The sequence below is a fragment of the Trichechus manatus genome, unplaced genomic scaffold (assembly GCF_000243295.1).
Source record: "Trichechus manatus latirostris isolate Lorelei unplaced genomic scaffold, TriManLat1.0 scaffold00027, whole genome shotgun sequence".
NCBI classification, from domain to species: domain Eukaryota; kingdom Metazoa; phylum Chordata; class Mammalia; order Sirenia; family Trichechidae; genus Trichechus; species Trichechus manatus.
The window spans coordinates 13,379,895-13,401,010 of NW_004443963.1; the positions used below are offsets into that span (position 1 = coordinate 13,379,895).

Below are 21,116 nucleotides of genomic sequence, written 5' to 3' on the forward strand. Positions count from 1 at the left end.
AAACTGACAGACCATAAAGGTAACAGCCAGGAAAACCCTATGGAGCTCAGTTCTACTCTAACACACGGGTTGCCATGAGTTGGAATCGACTTGAAGGCAGTGGGTTTGGGCTTTTTTCGGTTTGGGTTGTACAAACAGTTAAAACGCTTGGCTGCTAACCAAAAGGTTGATGGTTCTAGTCTACCCAGAGGTTCTCCAAAGAAAGCCCTGTCAAGCTACTTCCAAAAAATCAGCCACTGAAAACCCAGTGGAACACAGTCCTACTCTGACACCCATGGGGTCACCATAAGTCAAATCGACTCAATGGCAACTGGTTACCCTTAATTTCATTTGCTAAGTGTAATAAACTTATTCACAGGTACTGTAATATAGTCACAGGTTCGGGGCATGAGAGCATGGACATCCTTGGGGGCCATCATTCTGCCCACCATGGATAAACTCCTGCCTCCTGGGTTGAGTGAGGATGAAATGAGGAATGAATGACACGATGGTTGTGAGTGTGCTTGGCTGAGAGTAGTCCTCAAACAATGTTTCTTTCCAATTCCCACCTCCATTTGGCTTCTGTGTCCCCTTCCCGTTTCTGGGTCATTTCCCCTACTTCCTGGACTTCTCCGATCCTGAGCACCATCCTCTGTCAAGGTGTGCTTTATCCTACCTTGCATCTCCAGCACTAATACAGAGCTGGCCCCTTCTAGCTGTTCAAGCATTTGACTCTGAAAGGAAGGCCCAGAGCAGAGGGTGGTTGGTTATCCCACAGAATGAAGCTTCAGTGGTGGAATGCCAGACATCTTGCTGGGAGGCAAAAGCAGAGGTTGAGGGAGAACTGCCAGAGTCTCTCCATCCATCCATTGCCTGCTCCCCAAAACTGAGAATCTGCCTCCAGGATTAAGTAAAGACTGAGTAACATGGCCCTGGGGTTAGGATATATTAGTTTCCTATTGCTGCTGTAACAAATTACCTAAATTTAGTGGTTTAAGACAACACAAATTTATTCTCTGGCATTCTGGATGTCTGAAGTCCTAAATGGCTCTGTAGGGCTGCTCTCTGGAGGCTCTACAGGAGAATCCATTTCCTTGCCTTTTCCATCTTCTGGAGGTTGCCTGCATTTCTTGGTTTGTGGTTCATCTTCCATCTTCAAAGCCAGCAGCTGTATACCAAACCCAAATCTGTCACCATCAAGTCAATTCCAACTTACAGAAACCCCATGTGTTACAGAGTAGAAATGCTCCCTAGGGTTTTCTTGGTTGTAATCTTAGGGATGCAGATTGCCAGGCCTTCCACGGGGCCACTGCGGGGGTTAGAACTGCCAACCTTTAGGTTAGTTGCTGAGCACAAACCATTTGCGCCACTCAGGGAACTTAGCAGCAGTATACCCATTGCTGTTGAGTCGATTCCGACTAATAGTGACCCTATAGGTCAGAGTAGAACTGCCCCATTAGGTTTCCAAGGAGGAGCTGGTGGATTCGAACTGCTGACCTTGTGGTTAGCAGCCATGCTCTTAACCACTGCACCACCAGGACTCCTTAGCAGCAGTATAGCATCCTTTGATCTCTTTGTGTCCCTCTGCTTCCCTCATTATACCACGTTCTGTGTCTGTGACCTGCCTGCCTCCCTCTTACGAGAACCTTTGTGATTACATTAGGCCCATCTGGATAATCGAGGATCATCTCTCCGTCTCAAGATCCTTCGTTTAATCTCATCTGCAAAATCCCTTTTGCCATGTAAAGTAACATATTCACAGGTTCCAGGGATTAGGACATGACCATTTTGGGGGGCCATTATTCAGCCTAACACAGGGTGAGAAAGAGTAACATTGGATCATTCCAGCTGCTTAAGGAAATAGGAGAAGTCAGGAAGCTGAATCAGCATGGGGGAGGGCCACACATTCAACTCTGGGCCAGAGGAGAGGTCCAGGACAGCTCTGACCTACATTCTGCACGCCAAAGGTCCTGTGTCTGGGGTGGGTTCTAGCCAAGTCTGGGGTCCCCAGGGAACCACCTGGAACAGGAAGCAAGCCCAGAAGGCTAGGTTACTGAAGGGTCCATCTCCAACTAGGGTACGGCCCACACAAGTCCTGGGATCTCTGCTCCCATGTGAAATAAGAAGGGGTCAGACCAGATTTGACCTTCTGGGGTCCCTAAATTGGCAGGCTCTGCACCTGCAGATGGGAAGCTTTCAGACCTTAGCGCTTTGCTCCCCCTAAGCTCATAGAGGGCCGTGACTGCTATGCTCAGGGCAGTACCCTCTGCCAGGGGCAGTATGGTATGATGGTCAGGAGCATGGGCTCTGGCTTCAAAGTGCCATGGTTTGAATACATCACTAGCTGTGTGACTTGGGAAAATTAATCAACTTCACTGAGCCTCATTCTTCACATGGACAACATGGAGATGAAAATGACCACTGTAAGTACTTTGCAGAGCTGTTGTTAGGACTAAATGAGATCTCACACATAAAGGCTCTGCACATATAAGTGCTTAATAAATGTTGGCTAGGATCACAATTGGTAATTGTTGCTTTGTTCCAGCATTTGTGGCAATCTAGCGATATCATCATTTTCCCCAGAAAGCGACCTTGTGGTATTGATGTGTACTATTTGCCAGACACTGTTCTAGGCTCTGGGAATTCACAAAACAAAGCAGACAAGGCCCCTGTCCTTCTGGAGCTTGCTTACTTTCTAATGCGACACTGGATCCTAACAATCTTCATTTCTAGAAAGTTCTTGGCAGCTTTTTTTGAAATCTTCTAGTAGCTCTAGTTCTAGTTATGATCTCTGGATCTTGTGAACCATTCGATGCCACCCTTGGTAGAATAAGCCTTTGCAAGACAACCTTGGAAAGTCTATCTCTCCTCGCTTACCTCCCACCCTATGGATAAGTTCTCATCTCTGTTTCTCCTGGAAGACAGAGCCAGGTCTGTGGCCTCCGGGGAGTCCCCCTGCAGGTGGCTTCAGGGCTCCACTGGGAATAACCATACTCCTTTGGCTTCTCACCCCCTGCTGCATTCTGAGAGGCAACCCTTCACCTTAATTTCCAAGAAATTTTGAAATCTTTGTGCCCGGACTTCAACCCTGCCTGGGTTCAAAACTCTAGCTTAACCTCTCTGCTTCAGTTTCCTTTTGATTTGGTGGTGGAAGCTCAGAGAAGTGACCCTAGAAGAGGACTGGTCATTTCCAGAACTCTGACCTCCGATGGATGGACCCACTGCCCACCTTTACCTGCCAGGTTCTCCCAGGTTGTCTCCAAGCATCAGAGACTCCTAGACATGCATGGCTGTAAAGGAGACAGAGGCTTGGATTCACCACGGGATTTGGATGCCGGCTTTCTGCTTTACTCTGTGATTCTGAGCATGCCACTTCCTCCCCGAGCCTCAGTTTCCCCATCTGTAAAATGGGAGGGATCTACCTCATAGGACTGTTGTGGGCTGAACCAGGACAACAGTACACTCTCCAACGCTTCCTAGGTGCTCAAAAAGCAGACCCTGAGGTTTGGGGAGCAGGTGGCATTTTAGAGGCAGGCTCCCAGCACAGGGAAGGAAACTTTCAGGGGCCGGGGTCGGTAAGTCCTTGATGTTTGCCTATCAGTTCTTGCCCTGAGAAGCCAGCCCCCAACTCTCTGGAAGCTTCGAGATTCCTGAGGGTTTGGTTTGGGACTTGCGGTCACTGGGTGGGGGGGTCTGGAACGGGCAAAACCCAGGCCGGCAGCAGCTCAGAGATTTCCTGAAGAGGTTTTTTTTTTTTTTTTTTTTTCCCCAAACACATCCTGTGGCCTGGCCCGGCTTTGTTTTCTGAGAGTCATATGATCGTCTCTCCTAACCCGCTGGCCCGGGGCGGGACGGGCGCGGGCCCCGGGTGTTGCAACGTCTGGGCAGAAGGTGGGGATCAGCTGTTTGGGCCGCGGGCCACGTGACGCGCGCGGAGGATAAATCGGACGGCGCGCCTAGCCGGGACAGTCAGCGTTTGCTACCGCGTTAAGATCGTTACACGCGGCGGAGCGTGCACCGAGCGATCCGAGCGACCCGAAAGCCACCGGTCCGATGGAGCGTCCGCAGCCCGACAGGTAAGCGCCAGCGGGACGTGGCGGGGGAGGGGAGAGGCTCCCGTTCCTGGGGCCGGGGTGCCGGGTGCCTGTCTCTCCCGGCTTAGTTCTCATTTCTGTGTCTCTTTGGAGACAGAGCCACGTCTGTGGCCACCGGGGAGCTCGAAGCGACGAAGTTGAGGTGCTAAAAGCTTGGCCTTTGGAGTTGGGAGGGACTGGGTTCGAATCCCGCCCGTGCTATTTCCTAGCTGTGCTGGGGGGATACCTGGAGAGATAAAAGGTGATTTATTTATCTGGCACAGGGTGGGTGACTGTCTCATAGGGTGTGTCCCTATGGGGAGTGAGTATCCAGCTTTTGAGGTGTGTGGGGTAGAGGCGTTGAGAGGGTAACGAGCACGCAGAGGCAATCCCTGATTGTGCCCCCGCCCCCAATTTCAAGATGAATAGACCTTGGTAACGGTGACTTACCAGCAGAAACGTTTTCTTCTCTCTTGTCTGGCTGCCTCAGTCGGGCACTTTTCATACTTGTGGCGCCTTGAAATGATTTTCTGAGCCTTGTCTGGCGCTCCCTTGGACTTAGGACCCGGAGGCAAGTTCCTCCTTCTGCCCCCCTTCCTATGCCTCTGATGTGGGGAGGTGGTCACTGCTTGATCTAGGATTCCTGGGGGGCTACTGGGGAGCCCTGGTGGCACAGTAGTTAAGAGCTACGGGGAGCTAAAGGTCGGCAGTTCAAATCCATCAGTAGCTCCTTGGAAACCTTATGGGGTACTTCTACTCTGTCCTTTGGGGTCACTATGAGTCGGAATTGACTTGATGACAGTGGGTCTTTTGGGGCTATCGGAGCCCACGTAAGAAGTGCTTGGTTCTTACCCACCTCGTGTTTTTGTTTCTCAGCAGCTATGCCATGGTTGTTAAAACAAAATACGACAAAAACTAAACTTGTTGCTATCAAGTAGATTCTGACTCCTGGCGACCGTGTGCGTTACAGAGTAGAACTGCCTTGGCTGTGATCCTTATGGAAGCAGATCACCAGATCTTTCTTCTAAGGCCCTTCTGGGTGGGTTTGAACCAACAACCTTTTTAGGTTAGTCAAGGGCAAATTGTGCCAACCAGGGACACCACGGTTGTTAGCGTCCCCATTTTACAGTTCAAGGAGGCAACATGCTTGAGATTCCCCCAGCTAGCAAGTGGCAGACCTGGGATTTGAACTTCACCTCCAAGTCGTGCTCATTCTCTTCTCCCAAGCTGTGAAGAGTTAAGTCAGCAGGTATAGAACGGGATAATGTTGCTGTAAGGGGTGCTGGAGAGAAGGGAGAAGTTATGCTAACAATAATACCTGTTGCCCTCTAGATTTCAACCCCTAGCGACCCTATAAGACAGAGTAGAACTGCCCCATAGGGTTTCCAAGGAGTGGCTGGTGGATTCGAACTACCAACCTTTTGATTAGCAGCCAAATGCTTAGCCATTGTGCCATCAGGGCTCCCTAATAATAATAGAATATAATAATAGAAATAATTTCTAATAATAGAAATAGTTCTATGGAGGGGTGGCTATGGACACATGGCAAAAATACTCCCAGAAAGGGACTTTTTGTTTGAGTAAAGCAGAATTTCTCAATATTTTTAAGCCAAACACTTGTATGATGAGTATAACATTAAAAGGGGTTACAAGATTTGTGTCTGAAACATCAACAAAAGAAACAAACTAAATATTCAGTCTAAAAGCTTATCAACACAATTAAAATGTTGAATATGAATGTTCACACTGCCTACTCTTCTTCCCTGAGTTGTGCTCAACTTCCTCCTCTGCTCCATTGAGAATAACTGGGAACAGGGTTTTCCCCCTTGGTTTTGGGGGAATATATTATATATACTGTAATGACTGAAGAGTGTTGCCGTCTGCCTGTTACGACGGTCAGGAGTGTGGCCTGTGTGTTAGATTGGGAGGCTGAACTTACTTCTGCAGATACATCCTGATAGGAGTCCCTAGGGGGTGCAAACAGTTAATGTACTCACTGCTAACCCAAAGAGTGGTGGTTCAGGTTCACCCAGAGGCACCTTGGAAGAAAGCCCTGGCCATCTACTTCTGAAAACCCTATGAAGCACCTATGGGTTGTCATGAGTCAGAATTGACTCATTAGCAACTGGTTTACATTCTGATAAAGCCAAAGTCTTTGAAGGTGTGCAAGACAGGTGGGTGGCACCCTCAACAGCCCAGGGTTGGGAAGAACCCTGCCCACAGCCATCCCCTTGTTCACTTCTCTCCATTCCCTCCACAGCATGCCCCAGGATTTGTCAGAGGCCCTAAAGGAGGCCACCAAGGAGTTGCACACACAGGCAGAGAACGCCGAGTTCATGAAGAACTTTCAGAAGGGTCAGGTGACCCGAGAGAGCTTTAAGGTATGTAGCCTTGTGGGGCCGGCTCTGGAGGAGGGTGTAGCAGGTGTGGGTGTGTCCAAAGCTCAGATCCATGGTTTAAGTGGGGGTTGGGGCCAGAGATGCTGAGGGACCACATGGGCGTGTCCAAGAGGGTCATCTTACAGATGATGACACTGAGGCTCAGAGAGGGCAGGTGACTTACCTGAGGTCACATAGGAAGTTGACAGTCTGCTGTGCATGCTGTGGAGGGCCTGAGGCAGTAGAGCAACCAACTGAGCACCTATTCTGGGCTGGGCATTTGACGCATAGAATTTCTAAGTGGTGCCTCAACCCTGGTGAGAAAGACAAAGAAAGGAAGACTCAGAGAGGTTAAGTAACTAAGAGGAGGTCAGACAGCCAGTAAGTAAGTGGAAAAGGCTGGTGAAATCAACCCAAAGCCAATTTTTCAGCCTAGTTCTAACTCACCTCTGGAGGCAAGGAGTCTGGGCACGACCATTTCCTAACAGTGCGACTGTGAGCACATCACTTGGTCTCTGAGCCATCTCTTCCTCTGTGCAAAATGGAATTTCAACAGCAGAGTTTTCTTAAACACCCAGTTTGTGCTAGGTGCTGACTCTTGCTATTGCCCAGGATTGTAGTGGAAGTGCACTTGACAAAGAACCAGGTGGGTGTTGGTGTTAAAACAGGGTGGCCAAGGGCTTATTCGAGCTGTACAGAGAGTGTGGGAGCTGGGGAGCTGTTTCCCACCGCTGTTGACAGCTCCCCTGCTTTTGCAGTCTGAATGCTCTCCATAAGAAGATGATATATACCCAGCTGCTGTCATGTGGCTGAGGTGGGTGGAGGGAGCAACCTCTGGCGTATCCTGTCCCCGGTGGCTGTGGACTTTGGATCTTGCTTCTAAGCCATCAAGTTCAAAGTGGGCACAAAGATCTGTGACAGAACCCTGTGCCCAAGGGCAGGGACCTTAGATTATGCTGATGGAGGAGGCATTTAGTATGGCCTCTCTGACTTGACTGCTGAGTGCTGGGCTGTGCCCAGTTCTCACCTGTGTCATTTCGCTGGGCCTCACAGCAGCCCCGTTCAGCATGTGATCTGATTATGCCTTTTTGCAGGGGAGGGGACCAAGGCTTGACTTGCAGAGAGTCACACAGATCTCAGAGCATCTTATATGCTGTAGAGCAGGGAAGTTGGGACCAGAACGGGCAAACGGCTCACCTATGGTAACACAGCTGAGGATCAGCTGAGCCGAGGCTAGAACCAGGTCTGTCAGACTTGAAAGCCCAGGCTGCCTGGCTTTCTGCCCTATCAAGGAATGGGGTCACTGTGAATGTTTATGTCTTGGAAATAACTCAGAAATCTTGACCAAAACGTCTCGACTTTGTGCTCCTTCAAACTCAAACTAGAGCTGTTAGTGTGTAACAGGAGTCTCTGAGCCAAGGTGCTCCAGGGCCCACTCCCTGAGCCCAGCGTTCAGGAGTGGTTGGGTTCAGAGCGCACCTTCAGGAAGGAGAATCGTGCCTTGCAGATGCTCACTCAGAGATCAAAGGTCAAATGCGCTCAGACTGGCTTCTCTAAACGCTGTCCTGCAGGCACGCCTGTGCTCCAGGACAGTGCTAGGTCCCTAGCAACACTTGGGCTTGACTCCTGTTTCTTACAAGCTGTGCAACCTCAAAGTCTCACAACATCTCTGAGCCTTAGTTTCCGTTTCTGCAAAATGGGAATAGCAACTCCTTTCTGGGGTTTTATGTTGAAGTTAGGCTGCATGTTTCACCCCATGACTAAAAAGGCTTTAGGCTGAGAAAGTGCCTGATAGGGTTTTTCTCTTGTGACAATTCTCTCTGGCTGTTGTATGAAGAAGATCGGAGGGGCCATCAGGAAGTTGGGAGCCCAGCATGGGTGGGGGTGATGAGGGCCTCTCTCAAGTGAAGGGCTGGTCTGACCTGCTCGCTCTGGCTTCAGCTGGTGATGGCCTCTCTGTACCACATCTACGTGGCCTTGGAGGAGGAGATCGAGCGCAACAAGGAGAACGCAGTGTATGCGCCCCTCTACTTCCCAGAAGAGCTGCACCGCAGAGCTGCCCTGGAGGAGGACATGGCCTTCTGGTATGGGCCCGACTGGCAGGAGGCCATCCCCTACACAGCAGCCACTCGGAGCTACGTGAGGCGGCTCCATGAGGTGGGGTGCATGGAGCCCGAGCTGCTGGTGGCCCATGCGTATACCCGCTACCTAGGCGACCTGTCTGGGGGCCAGGTCCTCAAGAAGATCGCGCAGAAGGCCCTGGACCTGCCCAGCTCTGGTGAAGGCCTGGCCTTCTTCACCTTCCCCAACATTGCCAGCGCTACCAAGTTCAAGCAGCTCTACCGTGCCCGCATGAACACGCTGGAGATGAGCCCCAAGGTCAGGCAGAGGGCTATCGAAGAGGCCAAGACTGCCTTCCTGCTCAATATTCAGGTGAGGGTCTGGCAGCCCAGGGCGGCTACCACCTCCCCCAGCTACCGCTCCCTCCAAGGGCAACTTCTTTTGTTGTGAGGGAGGTGCCGTGGGTCCTGTTAAAAGTGCAGGGACTCTGGATCCAGGGTTCCAGTTCTGCCACTTACTAGCTGGGTGATCTTGGGCAAGTCCCTTCATCTGTCTGTACCTCACTTTCCCCATCTGTGAAATAGGAATAATAATGTTGTTGTTGTTAGGTGCCATCGAGTTGATTCTGACTCATAGTGACCCCATGTGACAGAGTAGAACTGCCCTATAGGGTTCCTAGGTGTAGTCTTTATGGTTTTATGGGAACAGATCGCCAGGTCTTTTCTCCTGCAGAGTGGCTGGTGGGTTCAAACTGCCAATCTTTAGGTTATCAGCCCAGTGCTTAACCATCGAGCCACCAAGGCTCCTTAGGAATAATAATAGTACCTACCTTTTAGAGTTGTTTGTGAGGATTATACCAGTAAAGTCCCTATAACAGTGGCTGGCACAGAATAAATCTTATATATTAGCTGCTATTATTACGGGGCATGAGGATCACAGTTGTAGTGCTCTGTGATACACATACCCAAAACAAAACCGTTGCCGTCAAGTCAACTCCAATTTATGGCAACCCCATGTGTGTCAGGGTAGAATTGTGGCTGATTTTTCAGAAGTAGATCTCCAGGCCTTTCTTCTGAGACATCTCTGGGTAGACTCAAACTGCCAACCTTGTAGTTGGCAGCTGAGTGCATTAAGCATTTGTACCACCCAGAGACCACATACAATCTGTTGTCATGGAGTCAATTCTGACTCATAGTGATCCTGTGGGACAGAGTAGAACTGCCTCATAGGTTTTCCAAGGCTGCAGATCTTTGTGGAAGCAGACTGCCACATCTTTATCCCGTGGAGCGGCTGGTGGGTTCAAACTGCTGACCTTTCAGTTAGCAGCTGAGTGCTTAAGCAGTGTGCCACCAGGGCTCCATGACTTCACATACACCCACATGTAAATTATGTACGGGCTTGTGTGTAGCCACATAGGTACTGCAGGGATTATGGTGATGGAGACGTGACCTCTGACTACTGAGTACTCTCAGCCCAGCCAAGGAGGCAGGTCTTTTCTACAAGTGTCTCAAATCCAGGGAGAAGGTGAGGTTATAAAGCCTGAAGGATAAGTTCTTGGGCAGAGCTAGGGTGTGGTGTTCCTGCTAACCCAGATGTTGTAGGATCCTACAGGCACTGTGGGGATTGAGGCTCCTAGCTCATGCCCTCCTCACTTCCTGTTCCCCAGCCTTGGGTCACAGAAGAGACTGGTCTTGGTGCCTATTAGGAAAGAGTGTCTTTCCCTTGAATCCCTCCCCCTTACCCCCCCGCAACAAAAAATCCAGTCAATCTTGGAAGAAAACCGATATCTTTCACAAAGGTGTAATAGAAAGAATAGGGGATTTGGAGAAAGAACTCCCATCTGAGAGCTGGCTTTGAACATGACCTACAGTTAGCCTCAGACAAGGCACTCAGCCTCCTAGAGCTGCAGTTTCTCATCTGCAAACCCAGGCTAATAAATACTGGTAAACACACCTTAACCAAGGATGAATCTCCCAAAGTTGAGTGAAGAAAGCAGGCTTCAGGAGAATACAGATACTAGAATAAAACCAGTTGCTATGGAGTTGATTCCGACTCAGGGTGATCCTATTATGTCACAGTAGAACCATGTGGTCCACAGGGTTTTCAATGGCTGTGACCTTTTGGAAGTAGATCTCCAAGCCTTTGTTCTGAGGTGTCTCTGCGTGGACTTGAACCGCCAACCTTTCGGTTACCAGCCCAGCACTTAACCGTTTGTGCCACCCAACCAAACCAGACCCACTGCTGTCAAGTCAATTCCAACTCATACCACCTGGAGACTCCATATATTAGGACATTCTTTATATATTGTTTCAAAATAAGCAAAACAATGCTTTGTATAGGGACACCAGATAAGGGAACCGAACGGCTACAGTCATTCTAAATTCAGGATACTTGTTGGAGGTGTGGGAGGCATTTGGGAGAAGAGCATGCAGAGAAGTCAACTGTATTTGTAACATTTTATCTCTTACACAGAATGAAAGGTAAATGAATGTTCAATATTTTTCTTTAAATTTTGTTATGCCCCAAATACTTCATAATGAAACTTAAAATTCTGTTAAATCACAACCACTCTGACAAGGATCACAACAGAGAGTCCCAGACAGAGCGGGGGGAAAAAAATGTAGAACATACTTTAAATTCACAAAAAAAAGACCAGGCTTACCGGTCTGACAGAGACTGGAAGAACCCCTGAGACTATGGCCCCTGGACACTCATTTCACTCAGAACTGAAGCCACTCCTGAAGTTCACCCTTCAACCAAAGATTAGACAGGCCCAAAAAACAAAACAGTAACACACGTGAGGAATGTGCTTCTTCGTTCAGTCACGTATAACAGACCAAAAGGGCAACACCTGCTCAAAAGCATGAGGAGAAGGCAGGAAGGAACAGGAAAACGGGGAATTGGTGTGTGGAAGGGGAGAGTGTTGACACATCGCGGATATTACAACCAAAGTCACGATACGATTTGTGTATATACATTGTTGAATGAGAGATTAATTTGCTCTGTCAAGTGTCATCTAAAGTACAATAATTTAAAAAATCCTGCTATCAGCGGGGGCCTGCCGCTATCTCTCACTGAGACGGGCGTATATGTCTTTTGTCTTTTAGCTGTTTGAGGAGTTGCAGGGGCTGCTGACCCAGGACACCGCAGGCCAGAGCTCCTCCACCACACCAAGGCTTCGCAGGCAGGAAGGCGGCGGGGTGCAAGGTGAGGGCCTCGGGAAAGGGCGTTTCCTCTGGGCTCCTGGTGGAGGGGGACATGGCCCCATTGTCTGCCTCTGGGGTCTCCTTTACTCTGTCTTTTGAATGTTTCAAAATGAGTGGCTGGATGCAGGTGAAAGGGCATGGAGGGGTCAACTTGATTTCAGTGTGTGATTCTAGGCAAACCATGTAACCTCTCCATACCTTAGTTGCTCTACCTTTAAAATCAAGGGAGGTTGCGCTAGTTCCAGAGAGTTCCTTGACTTGGGGATAAGGACTTACATGCAAAGGACCCTCGAAAGTCATGGGCCAAGCTCCCCTGATCTTAACATAGGCCTCTAATGGTTCCTGAACAGGCTACCTGATGTGGGGCAGGGAGTTGGGGACCCATCTCCAGCTATTAACCCACCATGGGACAATGGCCAAGACACGTGACCTCATGGTCTTGTTGCATGTTAGTACCTCCTTCACATGCCTCAAAGAGCTTTGGAGGCTGTTTCTGTGCGGAGAGAGTATCTGGGCAACTTTTCAGAAGACCAAAGTACTCCACAAAATGTACCCCCATCTTTACACTCATGTAGGGTGTGTGGCTTTGGGCGTGGGTGGAGCAGAGAGGTGAAGTTCCCCTGGCTACTCAACAGGTTGCTTTGTCTTTCCTCCTAGAGCCCATCCTAGCCCACCTAGCCCTGGAGCTTTCTCACCTGGGGCAGGACCACGTGGACCCCTCTGTTGGTGGGATCATCCCTGGGAGGGTTGGAATGTGGCCACGCCTGATGAGACTGGCTACCTGGTGGGGTGAGGGGACTTCGCCCTAACGCAGAGGTTCTCAAAGTGTGGTCCAAGTACTCTGGAGACTCCAGAGACTTTTTTAGGAGGTCCCTGAGGTCAAAGCTATTTTTGACAATAATACTAGTACTTTTTTTTCCCCCTTTTTTACTCTTTTTCTCATCAGTGTGCGTTGGAGTTTTCCAGAAGTTATGTGATGTGTGATGACATCATTGCTCTAACGGCCTAGGGAATGTGTGCCTGTGTATTCGTGTGTGTTAACAGTTTCTCAGTTTTAACTTCTAGTATGGTAAACAGCGATAAAGGAGCTCTGGTGGTGCAATGGTTAAGTGCTCGCTTGCTAAGTGATAGGTTGGCCTTTTGAACCCCCCAGCAGCCCCATGGGAGAAAAGACTTGGCAACCTGCTCCCATAAAGATTACAGCCTACGAAACCCTATGAGGCAGTTCTACTCTGTCACACAGGGTCGCTATGGGTCAAGATCGACTCAGCGACACACAGCAACACGTAGCGATAGCAAAAACTCAGACACAAAAGCTCTTTGGGGTCCTCGGTAACTTTTAAGAGTGTAAAGGGATCCAGAAACCAAAAAGCGTGAGAATTGCTGCTTGAATGCATCCAAGGGAACCTTTAGCACAATCACAATGTAAAAATGTTGAGGGACACCCACTTGCCTGTTTTCCCCGTGACTGTGACCCCGAGCCACCAAGCCAGAGGCCCCACTTTCTGCTAGGAAGCCTCTCATAGATTTTGATTTCACTTTTTCTCTTAGTGCTGCCCAAGGGGGAGCTGGGATTCAGACTCAGCTGGTCTGGCTGTAGAGGCCTGCCCTTGATCGCTGTCTGGCCTGCTTCTTAACACCTAGAGAACATTCACTTGTGTGCAAGCAGGTGGTAGATGGTCGGCCCACTCAGGATGCAGGGCTGTGAATGGATGGGAATGGGACTGAATTTGAATTTTGACCTCAGAGATCTCCACTTCTAACTCCTGCCCCCATGTAGCCTCTGCCCATCACCGCCATCCTTTGCAAGTGTGCAGGAATCTGAGATGAGGAGGTACAGCTCAGATCTAATCCCCAGTGAAGCTTGAGGAGGGCCTTCCTCATGGCAGACAGGGGTCTAAAAACGTTCCTGGGGCCCCAGAACTTTCTCACAATGTGGCCTGGCTAAAAACGGAATAATAAGCAGCTTGAAGAAGCAGTAAGCTTCCCATCTGTGGAGGTATTCAAGCAGTGACTAAGAAGGTCACTTATTTGTGCCCTGGCAGAATTCTGGCATTTGAGCAGCGATTGTACTAGAGGCTGCTGAGGTCCCTCTGCTTCCCAATGACATCAGACACTGTCATCCCATCCACCTGTTGTTGACACAGCTCCTCTTTTCTCTTTCAGAGTCCACTCCCACCAAGACACCCAGAGGGAAGCCCCAGCTGAACATCGCGTCCCAGTCTCTGCTCCTCCGATGGGTCCTTACGTTCAGCTTTCTGGTGGCAACGGTGGCGGTGGGGCTATATGCCATCTGAAAGCAAGCTTGCTGGCACCTGGGGCCATGAACTCTATCCAGCAGAGGGCCCTCTTTCTGGAGAGGGAAAATCTCATGGCTGGCTTCTCTACCTTGGGCATGGAGGGCTGTTCCGAGGCCCCGCCCTCTCCCTGTGGCCTTCTATGTCTTCGAAGGAGGAAGGAGTCCTTTGGCATCTTCCTCATCCAAAAAGCACATCCAGCCCTGTGACTGAAACCGCCAAAGTGGCTGAGGGGCCCCGCCCCGCCTTGCCCCGCCCCTCAGCATCCCTGTTCCTGCAGCAGAGCCTAGAGAACGCAGCCAGGAGTGGCGACTGTCCAGACCCTCCAAACACCCCAGGTTCGAGGTCTCCTTGACACGGCCGTGACCGCTTCCTTTGGGACATGGCGATTCTTATATAAACGTGTGAAGATGTTGTGTTTTGTGTTTCTGTCCTGTTTTTGTTGGAGCCACTTTTTGTTTCTGGCTCTGCCTAAACTGTGGTATTTTGTTGTGTCCTGTTATGTTTTTATAGCAGGGTTGGGGGTGGGGAGGGAGGTGTTTTTAACAGCACCGTGGCCTTGGTCCCTGACTTGTATGTGAAACAATAAACTGCATTGCCTGACAGCAGTTTGAAGTGTTTTTTTTGGCTCGGTTGGGAATTGACATTTTCCTCACTTGTTTCTTGAGTGCCTGGTGGGGAGCCAGGGTGGCAGGAGCTGGTTTCCAATATTGTACCCCATTTTGAGAAGGGGGGCAGCTTTAGGCAGTTGTGGGGTGGTGAATCACGGTGTTGAACCCTTCTTGGTGTGAGACTTGCCTTTACTGAGAATGGGGCAGCCCTGTTATCTGGGGTAACATGTATGAGATCTGTGTACTGAATCTTAAGGACTGGAGGGAGGTCCTGGGTTCAAATCTCTGCTACTCTACTTTGTAGGTCTGACGCTGAGGTTAGTCCTTCAGCCTCTCGGGCTCAGTTTTATCACCCATAATGTAAATACAGTAGTATCTTACCTCATTAGTCTGTCTTGGGGATCAGTCCCTGGAGAAGGGCATCATGCTTGGTAGAGGGTCAGCGAGAAAGAGGAAGACCCTCGATGAGATGGATTGACACAGTGGGTGCAACTATGGGCTCAAGCATAACAGCGATCATGAGCATGGCGCAGGACCGGGCAGTGTTTTGTTCTGTTTCACACAGGGTTGCTATGAGTTGGAACCAACTTGACGACACCCAACAACAACAACAAGCTTGTCTTGAGAAGCAAACGAGATGCCTGTTTCCTATTAACAAAAGAGGGGAAACCAATGTCTCACGATTCTTGCTAAGTTGTTCTTGCCCAGTCTGAGTCACTTTACCTTTGACTGTAATCTTACAGCAACCTGTGAGGAGCTGTTACCAGTATCGGGAAGAATTTAAAGCAGGTCTGACCAGCTCTAAGGAGTCCGTGGGTGCTGCAAACAGTTAAGTGCTCAGCTGCTAACCAAAAGGCTGGAGGTTCAGGTCCACCCAGGGGTGCCTCAAAAGAAAGGCCTGAAAGATCTACTTCTGAAAAATCGTTCATGGAAAACTCTAGAGCACAGCTCTACTCTGACACACGTGGGTGCCATGAGTCAGAACTGACTCCACAGCAAGTGGCTGGTTGGTAGCTCCAGTTTAAAAACTGAAGCCCTTCTCCCTGCCCTACTGTTCAAACCCAGGAAAGTGAAACCCCTTCACTGAGGGTGCACTGGATGGAGCAGGGGACAAGGGCCTTATAGGACCTGTACATGAAGTCTGGAGTCAGGGGACTTTAGTCCAGTGGCATCACTAGGGTTGGTGTCAGTCAGCGTGTGGTAACTCATGGTGTCACCCCCCCCCCACCCCAAGGTGGGCAGGGACTGCAGGCAGAAGGACACCGCCCACCCATCCCCCGCCTCGTGGGTGGAGTGGTCCGGCTCTGCCCCCGCACTCCTGTGGCTCCCATAGCTCCTGCACCCTGACTGGCGGGTGGGGGTGTGGCGGAGGTGGGGGTGGTGGGGTTGGTGTTAAGACGAGTCTCACAAGACAGTCCTACTCTGTCTCTGCCCTGTTTCCTGAAGTTGTTTTCTTTGCAGAAACTTCCCTAAACTAGGTGACAAAAGAAACAGCCACCTGCTAGCCAGAATCAGCTGAAGCAGGTCCTGCCTTCCATCTTGGCACTCCAGATGACCTTTAACTCATTAACTGCTTCATGTATGGTAAATTCTCCACCCCTGGGTGGAGAGCTAACATGCTAATGAACAAAAATGGCTAACTTCCTCCCGCGAGGGGAATCGAACCTGGGTCTTAGAAAAAGGCTACTCATTCTAAAACACTCTGCGCCTTCGCAAGTGCCATTTTGTATTCTGAAACTGATCCTACCTGTATAAACCAGCCTCAACAAGCTGCCTGCCAGGCAGTTTTGGAAGGCACTTAGCTCCAACTGTCTTCTTGCTTGGCCAGCCAATAAAGTTGCCTTTTGTTCTCCCCAACTTGGTCTCTGTCTTTTTGGCCCTGATGGAGTCATGCCAAGCAGAACCCAGAGTTCCCGGCAACAGTAGGGGTGGTGACGAGGTACCACACTGGGTAACACTAACCCTAGTGACTGGCGGGTGATGGGGAGAAGGGCAGGTGATGACAAGTTATTGCACTGGGTGACAGATGACACCAACCCTAGTGACACCACTGCCTTCTGCCACCGCTGGCCTGCCTACCGCCACTGCCGCTGCCACTGCAGTGGACCCTGGGGTCATTTTGGTGTCACCCCCTCTGATAGTGTCGGGGGTGCAGCCCACACACCCCTCCCCCGCCTGCACCCCCCTAGTGATGCCGCTGGTTTAGTCAGTAGTCCTGACTTCGTCGCTAAGTCTGTGACCTTGGACAAGTCACTTCAAGTGTCATTTTGTTCACTGGTAGAATAGGAACAACACACCCAGTTACCACAGCTGGTGGGAGGGTAGGTGGTGTCCAAACTCGTCAGTGGGCGGTGGCATCAAAATCACCTGGGGACTCTCAACCACAGAAGCCAGGGCGCACCTTGAGAGGCTCCGATTCTGGAGACCTGGGGTGGGACTCTGGAATTTCTGTTTATGAAAACTTCCCTGGGAGATTCCAATGTGCCACCAGGTCCAGGAGCCACTGCTGAGATTCTGTATTCAAAGGTTAAGGAGCCCTGGTGGTGCAACAGATAAGTGCTTAACTGCTAACCCAAAAGTTGGCTGTTCGAACTCATCTAGTGGCTCCATGGGAGAAAGGCCTGGCAATCTGCTCCCGTAAAGATTACAGTCTAGAAAACCCTATGGGGCAGTTCTACTCTGTCACATGAGGTTGCCATGAGGGCACCTAACAACAACATGCCAAGGTTAGGCGTTCAAATTGCAGCTGTAGCACTCATCTCCTGGACTCGTTTTCCTCAAAGGGGCGTAGATGTTGTTTGCAGTGGCAAAGGAAGGAGAGAAGGAAGGAACGGAAGGAGGAGGGAGTAGAGAAGAAAAGAAAGAAAGATGGAAGAAAGGAAGGAAGGGAACCCACCTCAAATTCTGATTGGAGAAGGGCTGAATAATTTGTGGTCTGTCCTCACTATTGGGGCCCTGGTGGAGCAGTGGTCAAGTGTTTGGCTGCTAACCAAAAGGTCAGCAGTTTAAATCCACCATCGCTCCTTGCAAACCGTATGGGGGCAGTTCTATTCTGTTCTGTAGGGTCGCTATGAGTCGGAATTGGCTTGATGACAATGGGTTGTTTTTGGTATCCTCACTGTGGAAAATTAAGTACCTATTACAAAGAGTGAGTGAAATCTACATCTACTGACCTGGAGGAACATCCATAAAATAATGAGAAGAGCAAGTTCTAGATTAATAAATTACCCTTTTTTATTAAAATGTTCCCTGTATATGTAAATACACATTTGTGTGAATGAGGTAAAAGGAGTGAAGGGCTCTGTTCCAGTTGTTCATGTTGAGGGGTGGGACTGGAGAGGAGTGGATGGGAAATGATGCACTTCTGTTTAATAAGAATAACCGCAAGCAACCCTATGCACCGGACACTGCTGGAATTCACTATCACTATCTCCATCTTCCAATCATTAGAATAGGACATGTTTGGTAAAGCAGAGGGTCACTGAAAAGGAGGGAAACGCTCCATGAAGTGGATTAACACAATAGCCATAACAATGGACTCAAACATACAAACAATCATGAAGATGGCACAGAACCTGGAACCGTTTTGTGCTGTTATACACAGGTCACCATGAATTGGAGCTGACTCAAAGGCAACTAACAAAAACAATCTCCATTTTACAGATGAAGAAACAAACACCAAGAGTTCAAAGTAACTTGCTCAAGGTCACATAACTCAAAGGGGGCAGAGTTGACATATGAGCCTGTAATTAAAGATCTTAATACTACTTAAGAAGGCAATACAATAAAATGGTTGTGGGAAGGGTTGGTGGGTAAAGAGGCATTTCTAATTTATATGGATTTCTGGGCACAGAACCAGCCCCAAAGGGCATTGTTCAGTTATACAGCTTTCCATCGACCTCAGAGAAGTCACGATTCTGAGGCTAGCCTGGGAAGCACTCAGGTTGTGGGCAGGGGCCCAGAATGAGTTCTCTAAATCTTGGGGCCAAAGAAACTCTGCCCCTCAGTTCTGGCAGCCAGAAACAGTTCTCTGAGTCTCTGACACAGCTTGGGGTAGATCCTGTTAACAGGGGCATGCTCACCCTTTCTGACAAAGAGGCAGGACAAAGCAGCTCCACAAAGTGCACAAGAGGTGGCAAGACTGGGTTGACAGGCTTAGCCCAGCCACTGGCTGCTGGGTCACATCTCTTCAAGCTTTGGGTATGACTTTTTCTTCAGTTTGTCAGCAACAGGCACACATTAACCTAGGATGAGGCAGACACAAAGCTGTCACTCAACATTTTATAAAGCTTAGGATGGGGCAGCAGCAAGCACAGAGCCAAGAGGTTGGAAGAATGGGGTTCTAATTCTGGCTTTGAACACCAACTCATTCTGCCATTTTCAGCTGACCTCTCTGTGCTTTATCCCCATTTGCATAATTCTCCATGGGTTTTTTTTGGTTGTAATGTTTAAGGTGGCAGATCGCCAGGCCTTTCCTTTCCAGTGCTTCTGGGTGGGTTCGAAATTGCCAGCGTTTTGGTTAGTGTTGTTGTTGGGTGCCACTGAGTTGATTTTGTCTATTCCAACTCATAGTGACCCCATATGAGTAGAGTACAACTGTTGCATAGAGCTTTCTAGGCTGTAATATTTACAGAAGCAGATCGCCAGGTCTTTCTTCTGTAGAGCAGCTGGGTGGGTTCTAATGGCCACCTTGTTAGCAGCTGAGTGCTTAGCCATTGCACCACCTGTGCTCCTTTTTGATTGTCGTTATGTGCCGTCGAGTTGGTTCTGACTCATAACGACCCTATGTACAACAGAACGAAACACTGCCCAGTCCTGTGCCATCCTCACAATCATTCTTATGTTTGAGCCCATTGTTGCAGCCACTGTGTCAATCCATCTCGTTGAAGGTCTTCCTCTTTTTCACTGACCCTCTGCTTTTCCAAGCATGATGTCCTGCTCCAGGGACTGATCCCTCCTGACAACATGTCCAAAGTATGTAAGACGTAGTCTCGCCATTCTTGCTTCTAAGAAGCATTCCGGTTTTACTTCTTCCAAGACAGATTTGTTCATTCTTTTGGCAGTCCATGGTATATTCAATATTCTTTGCCAACACAATTCAAAGCCTTCAATTCTTCTTCGGTCTTCCTTATTCATTGTTCTTATTCATTTTGGTTAATAGCTGAGGGCAGACTGCGCCACCCAGGGACCTTACGTGTACAAGGAGGGAGTTGAAATAGAGTTGAGGTCACAGCTCACAAGTTTATGGGGGCCAGACCTGTAACCCGTTGCAGTTGAGTCAATTCTGGTTCATAACGACACTATAGGACAGAGGAGAACTGCCCCATAGGGTTTCCAAGGCTATAATCTTTATGGAAGCAGACTGCCACATCTTTCTCCCGGGGAGTGGCTAGTGGGTTCAAGCCACCCATCTGTCGGTTACCAGCCAAGTGCTTAAACCACTATGTCACCGGGAAACCTTAAGGGGAGAATTAGGCTGGGTGAGGACTGGGTAAATTGGAAATCCCCGGCTCGCTAAAGGGTAGGAGCCACTCAGCTCCAGCACATGTTGTCACTTGAGAATGCAAGCCCAGGTTTTGCCCAAATCTTCCAATTTTTCAAGTTCGGCTGGAAATCTGGTTGTGAATTTTCTTAAATTTTAAACACCACCAAATAATTTAAAAATTTTCAACTTTTGGAGGCAGTGCGTTAAGGTGGAAAGCACACTGAGCAAGGATGCAGGCGACTGCGTTCGAACGCTGCCTCTCGCATTCACCAGCCACAGGGCAGTGGGCTCCTCAGAATCACACAGCACTGGATCTCACTCTGGCAAGCATTCGCCCCTCTGGGCCCCAAGTCTCGCGTTACAAAATAGGGCAATTTGACCAATTTCTGAGCTAGTTCTTTTGCCTCACGGTTCTGAAAGGGGTCATATTCTTGTTGTTGTTGGGTGCCACTGGGTTGATTCACACACGTAGTGACCCCATGTGACGGAGCAGAACTGTCCCATAGAGTTTTCTTAGCTATAATCTTTACAGGAGCAAATCGCGACACCTTTCTCCCGCAGTGCCACTGAACGAGTTATAACTGCTAAACTTTCAGTTAGCAGTTGAGTGATCTACGATTGAGCCACCAGGGCTTTTTAAAAAGCTCAAGAAAAGTACACAAAAGAGCTTTCACCACTTCCAACTGCCGCCCGGGCCCATCCTCTGTCCGGAAAACCGTCCCCTGCGCCATCTTTGCTCCCGCTCCGCTCGCGCTGCCGCCACCACCCACGCCGCTCCCTTCCCAGTCAGAAGTTTCGCGCCAAATTAATTGCCCCGCACACAAAATGGAGACCGGAAGAAGGCGAGGCCTTACGTCATGCTCCTCACAGCCAATCATCTTCTGAGGGAGGTGGGGCTAGGTGGCCTGGGGTTTGATCATGGGTCGCAGAGTGGCCCAATCGCTGGCCGCGGGGCCCCGGCGAACCAATAGCGGCGCAGCGGCCGCGGCTTCCGAACGCGCCGTCTCGTTTTTCCCGCGAAACTCG

General features: G+C 49.6%; 1 protein-coding gene across 1 annotated transcript; it reads left to right on the plus strand.

Moving 5' to 3' along the window:
* Window positions 1-3,951: 3,951 nt before the first annotated feature.
* HMOX1 (heme oxygenase 1) lies at window positions 3,952-14,532 on the plus strand. The gene is made up of 5 exons (XM_004373810.2): window positions 3,952-4,055; window positions 6,313-6,433; window positions 8,372-8,863; window positions 11,599-11,698; window positions 13,864-14,532. The coding sequence occupies exons 1-5, from the start codon at window positions 4,033-4,035 to the stop codon at window positions 13,992-13,994; spliced, it is 867 nt and encodes a 288-aa protein (XP_004373867.1). The 5' UTR covers window positions 3,952-4,032; the 3' UTR covers window positions 13,995-14,532.
* The last annotated feature ends 6,584 nt before the right edge of the window (window positions 14,533-21,116 follow it).

Bases quoted from the DNA above. Each gene is read 5' to 3' on its own strand.
- HMOX1 (XM_004373810.2), top strand. From the start codon at position 4,033: ATGGAGCGTCCGCAGCCCGACAG. The intron at 6,434-8,371 runs GTATGTAGCCTT...CTCTGGCTTCAG, and splicing joins TGACCCGAGAGAGCTTTAAG to CTGGTGATGGCCTCTCTGTA. The intron at 11,699-13,863 runs GTGAGGGCCTCG...TTTCTCTTTCAG, and splicing joins GGAAGGCGGCGGGGTGCAAG to AGTCCACTCCCACCAAGACA.